This window comes from Vigna unguiculata, chromosome 8 (genome assembly GCF_037176805.1).
Source record: "Vigna unguiculata cultivar grain cowpea cultivar isolate G323 ecotype 2 chromosome 8, ASM3717680v1, whole genome shotgun sequence".
In the NCBI taxonomy this organism is placed as follows: domain Eukaryota; kingdom Viridiplantae; phylum Streptophyta; class Magnoliopsida; order Fabales; family Fabaceae; genus Vigna; species Vigna unguiculata.
The window spans coordinates 29,302,104-29,315,609 of record NC_140799.1 but is presented as its reverse complement, the minus strand read 5'-3'; the positions used below and the strand labels follow the sequence as shown (position 1 = coordinate 29,315,609).

Genomic DNA, 13,506 nt, shown 5'->3' with positions numbered 1-13,506 from the left:
TCTTCATCACGGCTTCCAACGTGCAATAACTCTTCTCACATTGTGCTTGTCCCTTTCATGAATAGTTAAGTTCTTCGCTTTCTTCATGACTGACTTCCCTTTCACTTTATTTATGGTCGACTTGTACTTCGCTTTCCCTGTGACTAACTTGTTCTCTGCTCTCTCAGTTTTTGCATCCTTACTGGCAAACTTGTTCTTCTCTTTGACCGACTTGTTACTCATTGGGTTCTTTGCCTTTGTGGCCGATTTGTCGTTAACTGAGTTCTTATCAATAGGTTGACTTCCTTTTGAAAGGTTAGACCACACCCACGTATTGTTGTGCTCAATCTCCTCATCCATTTCAAGTCGCCACTTCTCATCTTGCACTTCGAGTGCAGCTCTCAGATCCTTCTCAACTTGTAAATGTTCTTGCAAACTTGAAACATCTTCTTCAAATTCCAAGTGCCGCTTTTGCAAAGCATGTTTCCTTCTCTCTACGCTTTCTTGTAGAATTAAATTGTCTCTAACCTCCTTTTCAATACTCTGTTGCAAGTCTCCTTTTGCAATCTCCAACCTTTGGATTAGAAGCTTTTCTTCTTCAAATTCTGAGATATTCAAGCTTTTCACATGTTCCACCGAGCTATTTGAGTAATCCACTTGCTCCACCAACTTATCCGAGCTATGTAGGCGTTCCACCAAGTTAACTGAGTTGGCCTCATGCTCCACCATGTTGTCTGGGGTATCTACACGCTCAACCACCCTGTTTGGGCTATCTACATGTCTCACCAGCCTATGCAACCTACTCGATTGTCTTGTTGACCTATCCACGCTACTCGACTGTCTTGTCGAGTTATCGACTATACTCAGCTTTTTTGCTGAATTCTCCATGCTACTCGGTTTTCTTGCCGAGTTCACCACTTGTTTATGCTCGGCTCCCGAGCTACGCGCCATCATCAACAATGTCGCTTCTTCTTCAACATCTTTTGTGAGGTTGATCGTCTCTTCCTTTCTACTTTCAGATCTACAATCTTTGGCAAAATGTCCAGATTTACCACAATTGAAACACTTGCCTGAGTAATAGTCCTTTGCATAATGGCCATACTTGCCACACTTGAAGCACTCAACATTTGAGTTGCTTGATTGACCTCCTCTCCATGGACCTCGTCCTCTTCCGTGCCTATTTTGTTGACCGGATTGTTCTTTCTCTTCTTGTCCTCGGCTTCTACCACTAGGACCGTTTCTTATACCTCCTCGATATCGTCCTCTACCTTGAGTGTTCTGAGCGTTCTCATCTTTAATTGACATCTTTGTTTGGAGTAATTGATCAAGTGGCTCAACCTTCTTCTTCTTCTTCCGCTGCTCATGCGCCTCAAGGGACCCGACAAGCTCTTCAACTGTGAACATTGACAAGTCCTTGGACTCTTCAATCGCGCACACCACGTTCTCAAAGTCATCCGTTAGAGACCTCAAGATCTTCTCCACAACTCGGCTAGCAGGCAACGTCTCTCCATTTCTACTAAGTTGATTTGCCACAATTTCAACCCGAGTAATGTACTCGGCTACTCCTTCTGTCTCTTTCATCTTCATGCTCTCCAATTCGCCTCTAAGTGTTTGAAGTCGCACCTGCTTCACTCGATCATCTCCCTTATACGCCTTCTCCAATATGTCCCACGCTTCTTTTGAAGATTTTGCACTTGCAATCTTCTCAAAGCCAGACTCGTCCACAGCTTGGTACAGAATGTACAAAGCTGCCTTGTCCTTCACACGTGCGTCTTTCAGCACTTTGAACTGGGCATTTGACCAACCTGTAGTGTTGGCTGGTTCATCAAAACCATTTTCAACCACCTCCCAATTTTCTTGGGATCCAAGAAGGGCCTTCATTTTGAGACTCCAATTGTCATAATTGACAGCCTTTGTCAACTTGGGTAGGGAGACACTATTTGTAAGACTGGCCATCTCACTTTCTTTTTTTCTCAAACACTTAGCTCTCTTTTTTCAAGCACTCAAGCTCTCTAGCTCTCTCTCTTTTCCACTCAAACACTCAAGCTAACTGGCTCTTGATACCACTTTGTTAGCACTTTGTTAGACAACAACTCAAATGATCTTGTGAAAAAACTTTATTCACCTCTTGTTGTTTTTGTTGTTCTTACAATACATTATATTTATAGACCCACATTTCCTCATATTGTACTCTCAACGGCTATAAACAGCTATAAACGGCTATAAACGGCTAACTTATTAACTACCTAGACTCCAACGGCTAGTGCATTAACCACTCACAACGGCTAGTTTCTTACAACGGCTAGTTACCTATAGTGGTTAATACATTTAAGTTTATTAAAAACCCAATAAAAACAGCGTGATCGACGTGGAATCACACTGTAGTTTTTATATTTCTAAATTTCGTTGCAAGTATATAGAACTCTAGATAAGGAGTTTCTTGGTAAAAAAAAAAACGTAAGCCTGCGATTAAACAGTTAAATATTGCCCATGGTTCAAGTCTTTATCACAAGTCTCCAACCATGATGATGTGGAGAGAGATGGTGTTATTGTTGATGTTCTTGCTGTTTCTGGTCCAACAAATATGTGCGATAAATGAGCAAGAGTACGCTCTTGATTGTCCCACTTCTTCCTGTGGGAAAATCGCAAACATAAGGCCTCCATTTAGGTTGAAAGGTGACCCAATATATTCTGGCGACAACAGGTATGAGCTGGATTGTGAAAACAATGTGACGGTGTTATATTTGTACGGGGGAAAATATCATGTGCAGGCCATCAACTACAATAATTTCACAGTCCGAGTGGTTGATCCAGGAGTTGAAGAACAAAGCTTCTCACTTCCACGCTATTTCCTGTCTCAATCCAATTTCACTGATAATTATCGTGCTGTAGATCCATACCGAGCCACTCAAGCCCAATTGTCTAAACTTAGTTTTAACGAGAAGAGTCTTTTCAAGCACATAATTTTCATGAATTGCAGCCATCCAGTGAGTGAGAATTATAAGTACGTGAACACTACTCCGTGGGTGAAGTGGGAGACAAAAGGGTATACATATGCCATTGCTGGTGACTTAACAGCAGCGGACTTTGAAGTTGGTTGTCGTATAAAGCTGCTTTCTCCGACGTCGTGGTGGGGTTTGCACGCAAATAAATCTTCCTACACTATGATGAACTCAGCGCTACTTTATGGATTTGAGATGTCGTGGCTACATACTGGCTGTGAGGATGAATGTGGAAACTCATCTCATGGCGAGTGCTATTTCGACTCTTCCATCCTCAAGCTTCAATGCACCCTCTTCTGCAACGATATATTCGGACTACTGCAAACGGAATGTGGTAAAGGAACTCAAATTCAAGTTAAATTAAAATTAAAATTTCTTCAATTATATATCATTATACATGATAACTATATACATATATATTATCAATGATCACCAAACCCATCGTGTTAAAACTAATTTGAGATATTTCTAAGCAAAGCTTCCCATGTCTATATTTATATTTTTTTTATGACTAATACGTCACTCTGTTCATTAATTGTATGCTTTACATGAACTTTTAGAAAAGAAGATACAGGCGTTAGAAGTTTTAAATAATAATAATTTTTGAAACTTGTTATTGGGTATTTCCTTTATGGCATTATGCAGTAGGGCAATGATAAGATGACACTTATATTTTTTTTGACATGATTTTTATAATGGGATAGTAAAAACAATGTGTTAAATAAATGTAGAAACGTGTTAAAATGTATTTTTTCTATGCGGTATTAAAGTGATAAAAATAATTCTGAAAATGATATTTTCTTTCGATATTTTCAGGTACAGGGATATGGTTTCAAGTGCTAGCTTATCCACCATGTAAGAATAGTACCACCTCAATTTATCTGCTCTTTGATTTGGATGTGTCATTACTTTATTCAACTATATACTTTTCCATTATTTATAAACTCTACAAATATATATATCATTTCATATTTATTAATCAAGTAATAAAACATTGCTAAACATATCTTACTTTTTAATTAATAAATCTATATTTGTCCCTCTTTCATGTTGACATGAATTGACTAATATGTAGCAGCAAAAGAACTAAATTTTTTGATATAATTTACAAACAATTTTTTTTCTTTTGGTGTTCTTATTATTACTAAGTTGATGGTTGGTATCAAATTTTAGAAACAAAGTTTAATTTTCTTTTAATGTTATTATTATTTGTTATCGAATTTTGGAAACCAAATTAATGTTTTATTTTAACAAATATATTTTCTTATAATATCCCATGTTAATTAACTTTCTTATCAAACAAATGTTTTTCCCTCTATTTACTCATTTAGGTATACTTTTCTTGCAGATTTTGTGACTTATGTTTGGACAGGTAAATTGTTCTACTTGTTTATGCTAAAAATAATATTAGTTATATGCTGGCTTTTTAATAGAACATTTATTATAACAATTTGTGTATGATAGTCTCTAGAACTTCGTCTAATAAAAACCTTTATAGAAACTAGATTTCACACTCTTAAAATAGTGCAATTTAGAAATAAAGTCTAGTTATTGATTAAAAAACAATGACTCAAAATTATGATAAATCAAAATACTCTCATATAACAAAATTTAAAATTAATAATATAATTATTATAATTGATCTTTTAACATTGTCCTCTCCTTACTTTAGTAGGCGAATTCAGGAAGTTATACTTATGTACAAACTTTAAAAGTAATTATATAATTTCATAAGTGAACTTTTAACATGTACTCTTCTCACTTTATTAACCAGATTTAGGAAGTTCTACTTATATGGTGCCGACTTACACATTTTTTCTTCACAATTACATTTGTAATTTTATTTTTCAGGACTCCATGCAACAATAAAAGAAGGGAACCTAATATTTGAAAAAGTAGACCTTAGCTTTGCATCAATATCATTTATCATTGGACGCTATGCTTTACCATTATTCTTGCTACTCAGATTTTTGTTTGCGGTGACATTACTTATTGTGATTTTGATATACAAATGGCGGAGAAGGCATTTATCAATGTATGAAAATATTGAAAATTATCTAGAACACAATAACTTGATGCCTATTAGATACTCATACAAGGAAATCAAGAAGATGGTTAAAGGTTTCAAAGAAAAATTGGGTGAAGGAGGTTATGGCTCGGTGTTCAAGGGAAAATTATCTAGTGGAACTTGTGTGGCAATAAAAATGCTAGGTAAATCAAAAGGTAATGGACATGACTTTATCAATGAAGTTGCTACCATTGGAAGAATACATCATCAAAACATATTACAGTTAATTGGATTTTGTGTTGAGGGTTCAAGACGTGCTCTTGTTTATGAATTCATGTCCAATGGATCTCTTGATAAAATTATTTTTTCTAAAGACCAAAGTGTAGATTTTGGTTATGACAAAATATATAATATGTCAATTCGGATAGCTCGAGGAATTGCTTATCTCCACCATGGATGTGAGATGCAAATTTTGCATTTTGATATAAAGCCACACAATATTCTACTTGATGATGATTTCATTCCAAAGGTATCTGATTTTGGATTGGCAAAGCTATATCCGGTAGATAATAGCATTGTCACCATGACAACAGTGGGAGGAACAATTGGATATATGGCTCCAGAATTGTTTTATAAAATCATTGGGAGAATATCTCATAAGTCTGATGTTTATAGTTTTGGAATGCTTTTGATGGAAATGGCAAGTAGAAGGAAAAACTTGAATCCCCAAGTAGAGCATTCAAGCCAAATTTACTTTCCCTCTTGGATTTATGAAAACATTAGAGAACAAAAAGATATAGAACTAGAAGGTATCACAGAAGAGGAAAAGAAAATAGCAAAGAAGATTATTGTAGTTGCACTATGGTATATACAAATGAATCCAAATAATCGTCCCTCTATGAACAAAGTAGTAGAAATGCTCGAAAGAGATATAGAAAACTTGGAAATTCCTCCAAAATTTTCTTTATATCCATGTGAAGCTGCGGAAAACTCCAAACAATCAATAACAAGTGAATTTATTAGTTATTCTAGTACTCTACAGAATCAGAACCAATCCTACAATAGGGAATAATTTTTGACATGTTGAATATGCTCATATATAATATGTCATTTGTATAATTTATTCTCCTTTGTTTTTATATTTTGAAGTATAAAATATGGATTACCAAATTTATAATTTTGCTCAAATTTACTTCGATCTCCATAATCATGTTCACACATATTTTAGGAAAGACAAATGTTTGTCGAGTTTTTTTTTTTAGATTTCTTAGAATATGTAAGATAAGTAATTTATTATTGTATATATTGTCCGTTTTAATTGATAGATAATTTGTTTGTAAATAGTTAATGATTGTAAAATTTCAAAATAAATTTCTTGCCAAAGTTCCTATGAAAACTATCCACAGCAAATCTTTATGAAAATAAAAATCATAGCAACTTTCTTTTGTGAAAATAATCGATTAAAAACAATAGGTTTCTTTTATTGTAAATTTAAATTTTAAAAATAGTGTTTTTATGAATTTTAAATTCACAAATAAATTATTTAAAAAGAATGGACTATTTTTCTACATCATTTAATCTTCACTACAAAAAATCCTCTATTAACAACCACAAATATCAATGATAAAAAATTGTTAATCATTATAATAATTAATTTACAAAATAAAAAATCATTAATTATTAAAACAATCTCTATTATGAATAAAATAATTATAATTAATCAGTAAAATTTAGTCACCGAAGCTTTCTACTAAAAAAATTGGGTAATGCATGTTGTTTGCTTATGTATGTATGAAACAAATTCCATTGAAATCAGTCCAACCAATTATTTTGCAAATTAAAATGGGATTTAAAATTTCATGAATGAGCCAAATAAAAATAAAAGACAACCCCTAAACTTAGCACCTACAGATAAATTCTTAAGTCACAAGATCAGGGGAATTAAAATTAAACCCATAATTCCCCCAAAACTTTCGAATAAGGAAAAAAAGCAAACCGAGTAACAAGGATAAAATTTTTTGGATGAATCGAAAACCAACCAAATTAAAACTTTAAACCAAACACAAGCATTACAACCTAAGATAAGCATTCATTCTCGTGTAACATTTCAACCAATCTAGAAACGCCTTTAAGATTCAATATGATGCCAACACAGGGTAACAATAGCAACACACATTAAAATGACAAAGCAATTCTCAGTCACTCCAAAGTATAACCATAGCCCGACAGACATGTGCAAACTAAGTGAACGAAAGAGGGAAAACCTGTCAAAACGATGGCAGAATCACCGGTGTGGCAATGAGGGCAGATGACGCGGCGAATGACATCATCGAAAAATGCTCCAAACAACATCATTGGGAGAGGCTAATGACGGCAACGCTTGTGGAAGCTACGACAACGAGAAACGAAGGTCGCGTCGACTGTTTGAGAATGAAGGGAGACGACGAACGCAACATGGACTGGTTGAGAAAGAAGGTGGACGAGAAAGAGAAATGAAACTACTTTGAGAAAGAAGGGAGGCGAGAAAGAGAGATGAGAGAATGGAAAAATTAGGGATTTAGAGATATTATGACAGGTCTCCCAAAATCTACCATAATATATTTTTAACATATTTCAATTTTGCCATCGCATCTATTTATTATGATAGGTCTACTGCACCCGTCATAATAAGTTTCCTCTTTTCACTTATTGTGGTAGATCCCCTCTCACCCGTCATAATAATTGTTACTTTTATTACAAAAATGCCACCAGTCAACTTATTATGACAGGTGGCTCAATAAGTCGTCATAGATTCTCCCTTTTCCACTAGTGAAATGCTCATTTGGATTTTCTTGGCACCATTGGCAGTTGGTAAACGTACCTTTTTGACCCTTGCATACTATGTCCAAACAAGAAAAGATAAGTTTTTTTAAAGAGTGTCAAGGTCCAACAAGGATACTCTTTAAATATTAAGAACTTATAGTGTTGATGTAGGACTTGAAGCTCATTAGACCGAAGTCTCACGACTCCCACATCTTAATACAACAATTGTTACTAACGGCTATTCATAGTATTTTACCAAAAAATGTTAGACAAATCATAACTTATTTGTGTTCATTCTTTCCTTCAATTTGTAAGTCATTGATTTGGTAAAGTTAGATGAACTTCATAAGTTGTATAAGGTGGTAGTATTTAAGTCTTATGTGATAGTATTTAAGTCTGTCAACATTATTTGCTTAATTGGTATTGGCAAGTTTTATCTACATACAGAGAATAAAAAACTCTACACTAGATGCCTATATTTAGAGGTGTCAATTTGGTCTAGTCCACAGGGTTTGGCTCTGGCCCATTTGGGCTAGGGCCAAAAAAGCCCACATTGAAAAAAAGCCCCCAACAAAGAGGCCCACAGGACCAAAAACCCTACAAAAGCCTTGTGGGATAGGGCCAACCCATGGGCTTTCATCTTCCACATGAAAAATATATTATTTTTTAAAATATATTACTATTTGTGGGACAGGCCCAACGAACCGAACAAGCACGACGACCCAAATAGGTCTAATGACCCGGACCTACCCGACGACCTCAACAAGAACGACGACTCAAACGGGAACAATGATCTAAACAGGCCCAACGACCCGAACGGGCCCGACGACCCAAACGGGCTCGACAACCAGGACAAACCTGACAACACGGACGAGCCCAACGACATGGACGGGCTCGATGACCCGTACGAGCCCAACGACCCGGACGGGCCCGACGAACCTGACAGGCCCAATGACCCAAACAAGCCCGTTGACCCAAACACGCCTGACGACCCGTATGGACCCGACGACCCGGACGGGTCTTACGACAAAGTCGGGCCTGACGACCTAGATGGGCTTGACGACACGACAGGCCCGACAACCCAAACGAGCCCCACGAGCCGGATGGGACTAACGACCCAGACGGGCCATACAACCTAGACTGACCCGTCGACCCGGACGGGCCCAACAACCTGGACGGGCCAAACAACCCGGATGGGCACGACGACCCGGATGTGCACGATGACCCGGACGGGCCCAACGATCAGAACTAGCCTGACGACCCGGACGGGCCCAACGACCAAGACGGGCCCGACTACTTGGACGGGCACGACAACCCGGATGTGCATTACGACCTGGACAGGCCCAACGACCCAGACGGGCCCAATAACCCATAAAGGTCTCATCTAGTCTCCTCTGGGTCACTGGGCCCATCCAGGTCATTGGGCCCTATTTAGGTCATCGGGCTCGTCTGGGTCTTCGGGCCCGTTCGGGTCGTTGGACCCGTCTAGGTCGTCGGACCCTTTTGGGTTGTCGGGCCTGTTCGGGTCTTCTGGCCCATCCTTGTCATCGGGCTGTTCTGGGTCATCGCACATGTCCGGGTTGTCGGGCCCATCTGAGTTATCTGGCTCGTTCGGGTCGTCGGGCCTGTATGGATCATCGGGCCCGTCCAGGTCGTTGGGTCCGTTTGAGTCGTCGGGCCCTGTAGGAGCTTTGGGCCAGTCCAGGTCATCGGGCCCATCGGAAGTGTCGGACTCGTTCGGGTCGTTGTGCCCGTCGGGGTCATTGGGCCCGTCCAGATCGTCAAGCCTGTCCGGATCGTCGGGCCCGTCTGGGTCATCTGGCCCCTTCGGATCATTGGGCCCTTAGGGGTTGTTGGGCCCGTCCGGGTTGTCAGGCCTATCTGGGTCGTCGCGCTCGTCCGGGTTGTCTGGCCCGTCCGGATCGTCGGACCCGTACGTGTCGTCGGGCCTGTCTGGGTCGTAGGACCCGTTTGGGTTGTCGGGTCCATACGGGTCGTCGGCCCGTTCGAATAGTTGGGTCTGTCTGGGTCGTAGGGCCCATCCACCTCGTCGGGCACGTCCGAGTTATCGGGCCCGTCCATGTTGTCGGACATGTCCGGGTTGTTAGGCCCGTCCTGGTCGTCGGGCCCATCTTGGTCGTCGGGTCTGTCCTTGTCATCGGGCCCGTCCAGGTCGTCGAGCCCGTCCGGGTCATCGGGCTCGTTCGAGTCGCTCGACTTGATCTTTGACTCTGACTTAATGTAGTATTATTTAGGGGGCTAATCCACTTTAATCCTAGCCCTAATCCACTAGAGAGGGGGCTTTGGAGGCTGGAGCTTTTTTTTGACCCCCTCATTTAGGAGCTCCCTAAAAGGGACTTTATGAAAAGTGGGCCAGGACTGACCCATGGACTAGGAACCGAATTGACATCTCTAATTATATTACATTTATTGATGAGAAAATTCATTGCTAATATCCATGTCAAATTATCGATAGATCACAATTTTGTTTACCATAAAAAAGTAATCCATAAAAAATAAAATTAATTGCGGATTTCTGCTGTTACTAACGAATAACTGGTCATCAATAATATTGGATTTTATTGTAGTATTCCTAAACAATATAAACAAATATAAAAAAGAAAGTATATTTAAGAGTATTTATTTTAACAACTTCGAAAATCCCTTCTATAATCATACACGTTAAGTAAAAAAAAGAAAAAAAAAAAAAATATATATATATATATATATATATATATATATATATATATATATATATATATAAATGAAATACCTGCAAATATAGAATTTCTGTTTCATGATACAAAATTATACAAATATTTATTGAGCTACTATCCTGTCTTACAAACTATTCCTGGGACAAGAAACGTTATCATCATGGATCAAAACAAATTTATTGTTTAAACTTTTTATTATCATCTAAATATAATATTTTATTATTAAGTTTAAGGAAATAGTTGTTAAATATCCTTTTCCCATTGTATTTGATAGATCATGTAAATTACAGCCGTTACTTTTTCTACGGAGTAAAATACAACTCTTACTTAATCTACAACTTAAAATACTCAGTTTTCTTCTATGATAATAAATCAATAAAACACATCTTTGTTAACGTAACTATTCTCTTATTCATGAATCGCTTCCAGCTCCAAAGGTCTTCTTGCTGAAGTGAGACTAGCAGTAGTTGAAGTTGTTGAATGAAATGGATTAGGAGGCACAGTTAACTGATCTTCCTCTTTAGTTTCTAGCATTTGTATGACAGATTTCATGGATGGGCGGTTCACTGGCTGCCATTGTATGCACCAAAGTCCAACAATGGCCAACTTCTTCGCAATTTTAACATCATCTTCATCCTCAACATGGATATGTACGTCTCCATCAACCAGGTTATAAATCCAATCTGGGTATAGAACATGGATATTTTGTGGGGATGACGTGTCTACATTCTTCCTTCCTCCAACCATTTCTAGCAACAACATTCCATAACTGTAAATATCTGACTTGTAGGACACATTTCCAAAGTTCCTGGAGAAAACTTCCGGTGCAATGTATCCCAAGGTTCCCCTAGCAGCCGTCATGGACACCAAACTTCGATTCTTGGAACACAATTTGGCTAATCCAAAATCAGAAATCTTTGGAGTGAAGTTGTCATCAAGCAACACATTGCGAGGATTGATGTCAAAGTGAATAATGGGATGATTACAACCTTGATGAAGATACTCAATCCCTTTAGCTATACCAAGAGCAACGCGTTGCATCTTCTCCCATCCAAGGAAATTGTCCTTGTCATCGGGTGGAAATATAAAGCTTTGTAATGAACCCTTTGGGAAGAAATTGTAGACAAGAGCACGATGGATTCCTTCGGCGCAAAAGCCTAGCAAACGAACCACGTTGATGTGGTGGATTTTCCCCATAATTCCAACTTCATTGATGAACTCATTCCCATCTCCGTCAGTATTATTGATGATCTTCACAGCCACGAGAATCTCATTCGAAAGTTTTCCTCTGAAAACAGCTCCGTGAGCTCCTTCCCCTAGTTTTTCTTTAAAACCGCCGGTGATTCTCTTGACATCGGCGTACGTAAACCTTGTGGGCTTTTCTGCCCTGTAATCCTCTAAGAACTTGTCCACTCTTGCTTGGTCTTCTTCCTTCTCTCTAAAATAGCGGAAAGTCTTAAAAGCCACAATGATCAGCAGGCCCAAAAGAACTGAACCTACGATAACTGTTGGAGACTCGATTAAAAAGAGTTAAGAGATATGAAAAGCTTTAACGAAGTAGTGTGCAAGAATCTGATCTTACCTGTAGTAGAAACAATAAAAGATCTGAAATTCGTGATTCTTTTCTGAAGGCTCCTGCGGTCGTAGCAATCAAAACATTCGATAACTTCAGTGCTGTTGTTCTTCCATTTACATATTTTACCTTTTTTGCACGCAGTACAAGCTGGTTTGGACCATGTCAACGTCAGCTGATTCTGTAGCATCTCCAATGCCGAGACGGTAGCAGCAGGGACGTCGAACATCTTTGAACAGAATGTGAGGTCCCATTCTAAGACACTTGCTTGAGAATCAGTAACGTAAATCGGACAGGAGTTCATATCTTGGTACGGTCCATATTGATTTCTGAGTTGTGTATTCCCAACTGAAGAACAGTCAAAGAAGCTCAAGCTGCTTGATACGGTAATGTAATAATCTTTAAAAGAATTGAAGTGGTTGAGAAGGGTTTTTGGAAGGCAATTGTTGGGGTCCTTCAAGTAAATTTGAAACTTTTTGTAGTCAATGTTTTCGACCTGGAGTTTTATGGTAGGGAGCACAAACATGGTGTTGTTTTCTTGAGTACAATACAGACAATAGCCAGGATGAGCACATTCATGCATCCCCTTGACGAGTTGGAAGGGAAATCTAATAGGTGGTTGGTTTGCCCCACAAGACAATTCCTCGCACTCGTTATTGTAGCTGCTACCTTTGATAGGAATGAGCTTTAGGGATAGCATCAGTGTGATCAATATGCCATAGCCATGGAGAGACAGTAGACTAGGCTTTGACATCTCTAGTGTAAACCGTGCAAGGCTTTATTTTCTTTTGCGATAAGAACCTTAGATAACCAAACTCGGAGAATTTTCAATTTAAGTTTACACAATCAATGAATCTTTGTTGTTACATTTAGTTCAGGAATCAAGAGAGAAGCTACAGTCAAAGTCAGCGCAAGTCTGCGTCTTAACATTAAAATATCATCGCACAACTTTTTATAGAGAAAAATATTGTACCTGCGTGCAGCGTGATCAATATAGAATTAATTAGGAAGGGCACCACTGAGTGGTTTATTTTGTTCTGGGAAGAGAACGTGATGACAGACAGAAAGACACAGAACGTGCATTTCGGCTGTGAGGATCAAAAGAATTACTGTTCACTTTTTGTGGTAAGGAATTCGAATGCAAGTTAAATTAATGTATTTAATTAAAGAAAGCCTTATATATCTCCTTTAATTTCTTCAGCAATCTTTAAATTTCTTCAATTCTCATCATACATCATAACTATTTGTTTACCAATTATTAGCAAAACCAACTGTCTATTGTTAAATCTAATAATTTGAGATATTTCCACGCAAAGCTTTCCATGTCTACGTTTATTCATTAAATTTGTTTTTATGGTTTACTTGAACTTAGAAAAAGATATATGTTTTAACAGTTCTACAAAATAATAACTTTTAAAACTTGTT

At 38.2% G+C, this 13,506-nt stretch overlaps 2 protein-coding genes across 2 annotated transcripts; one reads left to right on the top strand and one right to left on the bottom strand.

Moving 5' to 3' along the window:
* Positions 1-2,501: 2,501 nt before the first annotated feature.
* On the top strand, positions 2,502-6,300 carry LOC146884365 (LEAF RUST 10 DISEASE-RESISTANCE LOCUS RECEPTOR-LIKE PROTEIN KINASE-like 2.4). The gene is made up of 4 exons (XM_085665203.1): positions 2,502-3,315; positions 3,798-3,836; positions 4,330-4,353; positions 4,833-6,300. Exons 1-4 carry the CDS (start codon positions 2,502-2,504, stop codon positions 6,059-6,061), a joined length of 2,106 nt encoding a protein of 701 aa, XP_085521329.1. The 3' UTR covers positions 6,062-6,300.
* A 4,393-nt stretch (positions 6,301-10,693) lies between these two features.
* Positions 10,694-13,135, bottom strand: LOC146884364 (rust resistance kinase Lr10-like). The gene is made up of 2 exons (XM_085665205.1): positions 12,091-13,135; positions 10,694-12,013 (listed from the first exon to the last, which is right to left on the bottom strand). Exons 1-2 carry the CDS (start codon positions 12,833-12,835, stop codon positions 10,917-10,919), a joined length of 1,842 nt encoding a protein of 613 aa, XP_085521331.1. The 5' UTR covers positions 12,836-13,135; the 3' UTR covers positions 10,694-10,916.
* Between the last annotated feature and the right edge of the window lie 371 nt (positions 13,136-13,506).